This window comes from Poeciliopsis prolifica, unplaced genomic scaffold, assembly GCF_027474105.1.
Source record: "Poeciliopsis prolifica strain line A6 unplaced genomic scaffold, Auburn_PproV2 SCAFFOLD060, whole genome shotgun sequence".
Lineage (NCBI taxonomy): Eukaryota > Metazoa > Chordata > Actinopteri > Cyprinodontiformes > Poeciliidae > Poeciliopsis > Poeciliopsis prolifica.
The window spans coordinates 1,448,567-1,459,336 of NW_026562435.1; the positions used below are offsets into that span (position 1 = coordinate 1,448,567).

Sequence of the window (10,770 nt, forward strand, 5' to 3'; positions counted from 1 at the left end):
TTTGTGCTTTAACTTCACTTTCAACAACTGCTCCTATAAATGTTCCAGGAAGTTAATGAACACAAGGGCCGCTAACAGCTAAACGCTACCACACATATTCTCCGCTTCCAACCTCCGGACATCTGAACGGAGCTCCAACTGAGCGCACATCCTCCTTTTATGACAGACGTTTATAAAACAGGAAGAGGAGCTCAAAACAGTAAGCATTAGCTATTTCTGGGAGAGGATGTCTGCAGATAACAAAGATCTGTCAGAATCTAACAGGTCCGTAGTTTAACTGAGTCCACATAAAAGGTGTTATCTACTCGTTGTGACCCCCTGCTGATGCTGCAAACTACCCTGCTCCCCGCTTTAGGTTCCCAACCACATTGTTGGTGACGGGGCTGGGAAGCAGTCCAAAGCCACAAGACATTTCTGCTGCGGAACATTTGTTTCCTTTCAGGAAGGGTAGGGAGGGCACAGGGGCCCCAACACACTCCTATTACATCTCTCTGTCCTGCCATGCTGCATGACAGTTTATTTTAGGAAGCGCACGTTGGCACCTGAGACACAGAGCTGACAAAGCACTGCGTGTCACTTCAATGAGGCCAGTTGGTGCCGTGACAACGCCTCTGGCCATGAAGTGGGACAAGATGGACAACACGGCGCTAAACATCTCTACAAAGCAGGAAGAGAGGCTTCAGCTGCTCAAGCACTGTTCAGCTTCAGAGGGGAGTGGGGCAACAGGACGGCAGTGCCGGGGAGGATGGTGAATAAATCTGAGCTGCAGTGAGAAACGGCTGGCCTGATGTCTGCTTCTGTGGCAATCACACAGTACTGACAAGATAATCAGTCTCAAAAACATTTAGTGTAAACTTTTCCATTCAAACAATAAAAAAAAAAAAACACTTGAAGTCAATTCAGCTGTTTTTCTTTATCGGATCGGTATTGGCCAATACTAAAGCTCAGATATTGTTATTGGTATCAGAAGTAAAAAAAGTGGATCAGTGGATCTGTAAGGAAGATAAAAAGTGAAAACTGTAATAGAAATATATATAAGTGGTTGTTTGAAGTTAACATGAATTTAACACTCAGTATAACTCCCACCTCTGCTTCCGACTACCTTTTCTCAACAACAAAGCCTCCTGCATTATGAGCCTTCGTGGGGTTCTTATGGTAGCTGTGTAATGCGTGCGGGGAGCTGGATCAGTGGTTGCCATTGCTGCCAGTCAGAGAAATTTATCGCCCACAATCATGTTGTGCTTTTCCAGAAAGCTCTCCGGTAACTCAGGAAACACTCGTGTGGAGGCTTCAGTGTTATTGTGGGATCTTGAAGCTCGGCTTCCTGCTAGTGGGGAAATCAGAAATAATACCTGCCTGGAGAACCGAGTGCGGTATAAATACACTGCCAGCTCCAGAACGCAGTTAATGCATCTCCTGTTCCTCATAATGCAGTGTAAACTGAGTGCAGATACAGTTACAAACACAGATACTAAAAAAGAAAAAAAAAGGCTCAGGCTGTAGGGTGACAGAGCAACTGCTCCACTGTGTTAAATACAAGATGCAAATGAAAAGAGAAAATCTATCATGACTGTAATGTGGCCTGATATGGGGGTGTGGGGGGAGGCTCTCCTCTGAGGAGCTGAGCGCTGTGAGGAGGATGATGTATGGAGGAGTTGGATGAGAGGTGAAGAGCGTGGCGAGACGGGCCGCGGAAGGGCTGGATGGCTAGGTGGGCAGGGGGCTAACAGGGTGGGGGGGTGCGGGGGGTTGACTCTGGAGAGCCCAGGAGCAAAAGTGGAATAAATGTTGATTAGTGTTGATTTTGTCCAACGAGCACCCGGCAACTGACAGGGGGACTAAGCTGGAGCGAAAGGGAACCATTAATCTTGGTCTGGTTTAAACGGCATATATTAATTTGTGTCATTTCCACTACGAGGAGAGAAACCTCTCCTTCTCTCTCTCTGCCTCCCAGTGTTTGAGAGTCGCCTCAGTGGGGCGCGGGAGGGGGTGGGGGTGGAGGCGGGGGGTGGATTACAGCGTAAGCCTGGAGGTGGCGTCTGCAGCTAGCAGCAGCAGGGGGGCTGTGGGGGGGAGAAGGGAGGAGGAAATGAGATTCCAAACACTGCATTATAGAAAATGAACTCCTGGGGGGGTTGGTATGGCAACCACCTTCCCCATGTGCCATTGCATGTTCAATTTAACGTGCATAACAAATTTGCAGACTTGATTAAATTCGTAACATATTAAGCAGGGCGCCATGTGATGCTAGCAGAGGAAAGCTGCGAGGGAGCGAGGCTGCACAGGCGGCAGTGGACGACAGGGGGCGACGTCGGGACGTGCGCTCTTTTACCAGTCTAAGTGGATGCTACCTTCACTGAGTGAACCACAGTGGAAGTTCTTCTCACACACTTGTGCTCCAGCGGTTCTTGGGAGAGCAGAAGGAATCCTGCAAGCCAGGAAGTAGAATGTTTACTTCCTTTTCAGTCAGATGAGAAGGAAAAAAAACACGTTCCTTTTCCTTGATGTCAGTGTTAATTACCAACTCATATTCCTCTAATTAAGCTCTTTAATATGATTAACACGTATCAATTAGGGGACTGACAATTTGCATAATGTATAATGTAAGCACATTGTTCCGTACTGTAATGGTGTTAGTTCAGCGTTTATGGCGCTGCACTGACTCTGGTGGTTCTGTGCTTGTGACTCTGAAGGAAAACTAAACTCTGTCAGCTTCCTAAACCACTTTCCCAACTCGTGTCCATCCAGGCAGGAGACCTCACTCTTCCACTCTCACTCTTCCTCTCCCTGAGAGCCTGTTCAACCTGGGGGGTCGTACTCATTTTCAACTTCAGTTCCATCGTTGAGACTTATTCACTGAATCCTTTTATGAAACACTTGGCTTTTAAGTGAGAACTTTATCAATTTAACACTACAGAACACAGCATTTCTGAGAGAAAAAAAAATCCCCAATAAGTGGATTCAAATCTGCATATTTTTAGCTAAAATAAATTATTGGAAAACAAAAAATGAATCAATGCTGTAGCCATTGATTCAAACAAAAGCCACAATTTCAACCATGTGCTAAAGCTTTTTACTTAAATACTCCTTCCCTATTGCTGCTAACTACAACTCCTTCTCCATCAATCACTCTGCTAATAAAGTCACCCGCCTGATGTAGCTTCACATCCGATGGCCGTGTGGGCAACTCGTTACTGACCTGAGATCAGCGGCTGTAACACAAGCAGGCAGATGCCAGCCATGCCTGGCGAGACTTTAGCGGTTCAGGGCTTCCATGCCCCTTCCACAATCAAACCTCTGGCTCCTTTAATCCTGTCAAACATTATCCTCTACCACCTTGTAAAACACCCCATTTTCACCCTTCCAAAAAATAACATTACATCACTCGGCCGGTCGCTCTCCTAACTGGAGGATCCCCTAGGCTTGAAACCATGCGCTACACAAACACGCACAGCACGAAGGAAAGGCGGCCTTTGTTGAGGTTGAGAGGAAAGAAACTAAACAGAGTCAAAGCAGAGTGAGCACGGTAAAGGAGTGGGTTTGTTTGACACGGCTCAAGATTTATGATGTTGACGAAGTGTTTACAGAGGTCAAAGCGGCTCATTTTCCAAATCAGTTTGTCAGCCGTTTGCTTATCTAAAGGGCCCTTTTCATCAATCATGAAAAAGGTGATGGGGCGGGGGGTGGCGACCTAGACAAAACATAACTTGAAAATATGTGATGGAGGGATTGTTTGATTCTTTCATGGCTGTCAGCTTGGCAGAGGAGAGAGGAAGCAGTTTAATGTTGTTGCAAGGTGTCTGATGGAATCAGAGCACAGGGATTTTCTACTATGAACTGCTGGGATCAGCTTCATGTTTTGATTCTGTAGCCAGACGACGAACGGAAAGCGACAAACCATAACTGCTGTCTGCCGAAAAGAAGCACACAGTCACACAGGGATGGCCGTGGTTTCATTAAAGTGTTCCTTCCTTCGCCTTTCCTTCCCTATTGTGCTTGTTTACACGGCCCTGCAGTTCTGCCGGCCATTCCTTACTTCATCCCAGAAAAAAAAAAAACAAAGTACACAGCACAGGTCAGAAGTTCAGGCTCTAGATCAGTGCTGGCACTGTGTGATGCTGGGATGGAAGATCCACCCAGGCAGAGAGCGGGGTGAGCGGTCCCGAACACGGCGAGCCACTGCCGCCACTCCGTTTACACGGCACGTCTGCAGAGCGCTGCGCCAGACTGATGTCACATGACCTTTAGTAAGAACACCATGCTTCACAACAATGTAATTCAAATAGGAGTGCACCGATTGGGTGATCGCCGATCACCGATGTTCAAAATGTCTGATTCCAATTTTGGCCGAAACCTTTTTTTTTTTTTTCTGAAAAAAGCAAGAAAGTTGTTGAGTTGGCAACAAGTTGGGCTTCTATTGTTAACCGCAAACATGCAGACATGACCGGGTGAGCCAGTTTGTGAGTCAATCCTCTCTCATGGCAGTGCAGAAGAGGACAGACTGATTTTTAGACATCTGTCGAGTTTGATAAGATGAGGGAATAAGATCAGCTTCACATGTTAAGGATCTCCCATAATTGAGGAAATTGACGCCAATTAATCAGCTGGCCAAGAAAACCTGTTTTTCTGTAAGTTGTGTATAATCTAGTGCCATTATCATTCTAAAGAGACAAATGTCTGCAAAAGATTAATGATAAGACAACAAAGACAACAGCTGACAGGTATATAAAGATGATTTTTGAGAATTTTGAATCCATTCAGGATCCCCAGGACTACGAACTGTGAATCTCTATAGAATCATGTTTTTTCTATGCACCTCTAGTTAGACAGTAAGGTCAATTATTGTATAGTTTATCTTGAAAAAAAAAAATCATCATGATAAGAATTTTGATTTATCGTTGTCATGACAAATTTTAGTTATTTACAGTAAATAAAGAAAAAAAACTGACAGTACGATTGGAAATATTATTTTTACTATTTTCTCCATTGTTTGTTCTACAAGACCATCAATAAATATTAGTAAATTCAAAAACATGATTAAATGCAGTTACTTAGTGCAGCTCCGGGAAATAAATCCTATTTTTAAGTAAGTGGCGTTTTGATGAAGCTGTTTCAAATGGGAATGTTAAGAACAATCGATATTTTTGTGGTGATGTGAATGATGTGCCATGCACTCATAGTCATACAGTTACCTAAAAAAATGAATCAATACATTTTTATTTCATAATTTTTTTTTCCATTATCACAGCAGTTCCACAAAATACTGCAATAAACGTCTAAGTCCACATCACCCACCAAAAATATCACATAACAATTTCATGAAAAATAGAATTAGTTTTTCTTGTAAGGAAAGCCTTCTTTCAGCCAGCTGACAGGCAGAGCACAGCAGCAGGTGGGAGAGTGGGAGACTATCCTTTGGCACCTGACGTTTAAGCATTAACATCAACGTACAAAAGTGCATCAATGTTATCATTGGAATTGACAGCAAAGCGGCACACGATTTGATTAAATGAGCAATAGCTTCACTTATCTACTGCTAATAACTCTATAGCAGGTAATAACAAAAGCAGCAAAGACACACCTGTTAAATTATATGAATAAATACACTGATAATATTCATGCGAATAAATTAGAAAATTAAATCTATTTTAAATACCTCGCACAGGTAAGCAACGATAATATGCATTTTTATTTTCATCATCTAGTCATGAACATAGAAGAAAACACCACATTCGTTTGTTGACTTATTTTCCAAGCTTTTCTAAATTTGTCTTTAAAAGAAGCATTTTCTGTTTTTTTTTTTGTTTTGTTTTTTTTTATCAACAGAAATTCATAATCAACAAATTGGACTTTAAATCTAAAATAGTGAGACCATTTCCCCTACTGCATCACACCAAAAAAATAAAAATAAAAAATATATATATTAAAAGATATATTAGTGAGAAGACAGACAAGGAGATCCAGAAACAGAGTGAACCTGAGTTGAGGAACCGGCGTAAAACTGCAGGAATGTTTTCTATTTCCACCCAGAGCTCAGCTCCAACGTGACAACAAGCAAGCCTCAGATCTCAAATTAGCCACACCTTGTGTTAATGTGTTACCAACTGAACGGGAAGGCAGGAAGCCGTCCAGGTTACTTTGCACTCGCAGCTCAGCCGAACTTTGAGTGAACCCCGGCGAGCTGCAGGGAGTGAAACATCACGCATATCTGTGTCACTCCCCCCTCCAAAAAACATACCAAGACAACAGAAAGAAGAGAGAAGCAACGGACTTCAAAAGACACACGCACACACACACACACACACCTCCTCCCCCTGTTGCTCTCGCTCTCATGAGGCTGCGGCCAAGTCAAGATAAACTGCCAGGCTAGGTGGGAAGAGGAATGGGAGGAGAGTTTAGTTAGGCAGTAAAATAAGCTCTGATGAAAACATCCGTGACAGCACCAGGTGACAGAGGATCACCAACATAAACAGCCACCAACGTCCCCAAAAGGTCAAGTATGTGCAGCTTTCCCTCCCTCTCGGCCTCCACCCAATCGGTTTGATTTTACGCACCGATGAGTGTGAAACACACCGAGAGCAAGCCGGCACACTTAAGCAACTTCCATCTCATCGGTGGAAGTTTCTATTGGCGTCGCAGACGGAGGAATAAAAGACACGATCACACTAAAGTGCAACAATTTCACCAAGAATTTTTTTACATGTCACGAGGTGAAGAGAAGTTGGAGACGTCTCTGGAAACATGACTTTACGTCTTGTATGTTATTTCTCTCAAAGCAATTATTCTGCTGACACGCTGCCTCGCAACCGCTTTAATAGAGAGACACAAAACATAATAGAGACAGACGTATTCAGCAGATTTGACAGTTAACTCACAAGGGGGAGACAGCAGCGTACGTGTCACAATCCAGCTCGCTGCTTTCCGCTGTTGTGCCGTAGAAACTTCCTCCATGTTACGGCGCGGGATTTATTAAGGTTTCTAGTGCTGAACAGCTGCAGGAGGGAACGCACGGCGCGTCGCTGTACCTGCTGCACGGCTCTTGGCTGTGCAAAGTGTGATGTGGCGACGTGGAAGCAGATCAGACTTACCTGTTTTTTCTTTGATTTCGCACAGAACGTTGAAAAGGGCCGGCTTCATTCTGTGACAGTTGAGAGCGTGTTTCCTGAAACAGAGAGGTGACTTGGTGAGCAAAAACCGAAGGCAGGAAAAACGTTAAGAGACAGACCTCAAGCCTGGGGAATGGAGTAGAGCTCAGTGTTCATTCTGATTCACAAAGAGCTGCAGTGCAAATTATGATTAAAAAAAATAAAATTATGCTGTAGGAACACAAGTATTCCATTTATACAATCAATTTAAGTGATCTTGCTTGAAGAAAATTTGCAACCAGTTCCAACTTCTAATCCCTGAGAAACACAGCAGAGTTTCAACAATCTGAAAATGCTTTTTTTCCCCCTCTGCACTACTTATTTTACTAATAGTGATCACAATGTTTTAGCTGCTGATGCTGTAATACATTTTAAAAACAGGACATGTTCGACAAATGGAAATATCCTAAATTACATGTTAGCTAAGTTCTTCTAAAATTGTAACTCACTGAAAAACTGTACAAAGATTTGAGTGGATAATAATCTTTTTTTTTTTCAACTGAACCCATGACTTCTTACTGTGAAAAAATATGCAAGACTAATAAAATATAGATTAGTAGTTGTGTAAGTGAGTATGTCCAGAATTGACTGGAAAATGCATGAAAACTGGCCCAGTGATCATTTTGAGAAGTTTAGTTTAAAATACAAGTATTACCTTATAAACTTAGTAGGGTTTGGAAGCAATGTAAGAACAATTATTAATGAACACTTTCTCAATGCATGATAAACAGTTAAGTGGAAGATGAACAGGTGGGTGAACATAAAAGCTTGAACAATGAAGATATGTAGTATTTTATTATATTTGTCTGAAGTAAATTTATTATATTTATATTTGAAGTAAATGAACTAGCTGGGCTGCAATCAGCTCTCGATGTTACTAACTGCTTCTCCAAGAAATTGCCACGTTCAAAAATGGCAAATTTTAAACATATTTAGGTTTATGTATATATACGTTTTGTGTATTTTTATGAAACTGCGCAACAACTTAAAGTGATTCCTGAAGCTTCAGTCACTTTTATACGGGACCAACATGGATGACATGTTTAAAACTCAGTCTCGTGTCATTTGTAATAAAGTGTCCTGCGGGTCAGGAACATGTTTCATGACTATAAAGTGAACCGTGTTCACTAAATGCAGCTCGGGGGAAAAACCAAAAACAAAACGTCATTTTTTAAAGTCGGTGACACGTCGCCAATAAACGCCATTCTTTAAAAAAATATCAGTAGCCTACTTGTGGATTTGAGCTCGACCTTTAGCTCTGCTATTATAGCTGACTGTCATATTTGACATGTAATGAGTTGAAAGTTGTGTTATAAAAGCAGCTCAGTTGTGATGTTCCTTCTATTGTCGCTTTCTTTCAAAATGAGCTCCGGTTTCCCGCCGCCTCCCTCTGACACCAGACCGAGAAGTCTCCTACCTGGCCTGGGCTTCGTCCAGACTTTGGTCCGTGATGGTCATAATTTGCTGTAAAATGTCTCCAATGTCCTGCTTCCTCCCGTCGCCCTCGGCTCCTCCGCTGCCGTCCAAGTGCTGCGGCAGGCCGGGGTGCCCCGCCATCCCCACCCCCGTGTGAGAGTGCATCAACCTCGGCTGCTCGTCCATGTCTCCGGCCTCCTTTTATTTATTTGCTCTAGTTCTATTTGTCACACACGAGGATAATTTTCTGTAAAAATAAATACAATAAAAAAAAGAAAAAGAAAAGAAAAAAAAGAAAAGAGAGAAAAGAGGACAAGAAGGGAGGACGGAGAAGAGAGGAAATAAATCCTGGTATTTCTTCCTATGAGCGTTTTAGAGACGCTCCGCCAACAGGAGAGGAAAAAAGAAAAAAGAAAAAAGGTGGCGTTAGAGGGAGAGAGCGGAGCGACGAGTCCTCTCTGGCTGCTTCTCTCAGCTGAGCTGGTCGAAGCTGAATGTGAAACCTGATCTGAACTGCTGTGGGCTCAACCACACACACAGACAGACAGCTGCTCTCAACTACTAATGCTTCTCCTGTATCCAAACCCCGCTCCGTCTTCCGAAAACAAGCGAGAAAAAGTGGCTGTGAGGAATGAAACAGCAGGGATTTACTTCACTCGCTCCATCCTCTCGCTTTTTGTCATGTTCAGCGCAGGCTGGGCAGGCGGCGACAAAGCGAAGAGACAAGAGAGTCAGGCTCCGCCCACGCGACGTGATTGGAGAGGTGCTGGATTTAGCCCCGCCTCCAGGAGCATCGAGATCATCGGAATGTTGGATGCAGAGGAGACGCTCCGGTGTGGCCGCATAGTGTTGCGATCAGGGGAGGAAAAAAGGCTTGTTGATGGATTGAGCGTGAACTCGGTGTAAATAACCGGACCTTCCTTATGACCTCAGCAGAACCCGCTCTCCCGCCACACGAGGCCATTTAATTTCCACACTGTGCCAAGATGAGGTGCACCAATCAGAGCTGTTGGCCACCCTCCAAAATTGTTATGAATATTAGCTAGATGAAGATTTATGGCTCAGAAAATAATTCGACTAATGAGACACATAACAGATGAAAAACACATTTTTGATATCAGTAATGTAAACATTGCAGACAAATCCTACAGTCAACTTGCTTTGTTGGAGTTTTGTCCATTCATTTCCAGGTATGTCGAGGTTCTCCGCTTGGATGACTTTGGCAGGGTCCTCCTAATGTAAGGCGGTGACCCATGTTGCGCAGCCAAGCAGCAAGACCCGAGTGTGTCTGGCCAGGCTGAAAAGTGCCCTTCAGGCCCAGCGCTGCTTCACAACCGCTGCGCCGCTCCACCAAGAGCCATTCAGAGGGAAGAGAGAAGTGAAGGAAGAGGAGGAGGAGAAAGAGGAGGGCTGGATGGAAAAAGGAGCTCCAGTGTAGAACTAAAGTCTGAACACTGTTCTGTAAATCACTGGGCTGGATGACAGGCTTCAACAATAACATGAATTTGGTAATCCACCTATTTTAACCATTGTGGAAAAATATTTGTATTTTAATAACCTTGTTATATGATTAAGAAAGCCAATTCAGTTTTTTTTAACTACTTTCTGTTTCTCTGCAGTGTATATTATCATATAGTACTTGCAAGTCAAACTTTGGCTATATTGTTCAGGAAACTCTGATTTCCTTACATTGCTTTCTTTTTATATCATCATTTGAAAACTGAAGGTTAAATTGTCGTCAAGTTATCTTCAAACAAATATTTGTTTTATGAGGCGAAAATTGTAAGTATGACAAAAGCAGAAGAAATCTAAAATGGGGATGAACTCGTAAAATGGGGATGAACTCGTGACATATTGCTACATAGTGGAGCTCACAAATATTTTTTGTCCTGTTGCTATCCCAACAATCCTATCACAGCTCTATGCAGGCACTATATTGTGTCTCCATGTTTTTGTCACAATCTTCAGCATTTCTCAATATTGATGAAAGCTTTCTGCAGGAAGAAAGACCATCACTATTTTTATCATCTTACCAGCGCCATGAGAGGATGTAGGTGAAGCGGTTTGCCCTGAATGTTGTGCACTCCATCATGCGCAATAATTTAACCCTGCACAGCGTTATGTGGGGATACTTTGGCAGGCGCAGTCAGAAAGAATCATTCACACCAAATCCAAATCCTGTGTATTTTACACAGAACAGAGCCGGCCA

The 10,770-nt window shown here is 43.1% G+C and overlaps 1 protein-coding gene across 3 annotated transcripts in view; it reads right to left on the reverse strand.

Moving 5' to 3' along the window:
- Nucleotides 1-9,244, reverse strand: part of LOC129379696 (pre-B-cell leukemia transcription factor 1-like) — a 72,878-nt gene extending 63,634 nt beyond the window's left edge. For all 3 annotated transcript variants that reach the window (XM_055060505.1, XM_055060503.1, XM_055060506.1), the window contains exons 1-2: nucleotides 8,563-9,244; nucleotides 7,089-7,162 (exon numbers count right to left, since the gene is read on the reverse strand). In XM_055060505.1, the coding sequence (XP_054916480.1) occupies nucleotides 7,089-7,162; nucleotides 8,563-8,747 (259 nt within the window). In that variant the 5' untranslated portion in view covers nucleotides 8,748-9,244. The remainder of the gene's footprint in view (nucleotides 1-7,088; nucleotides 7,163-8,562) is intronic.
- Between the last annotated feature and the right edge of the window lie 1,526 nt (nucleotides 9,245-10,770).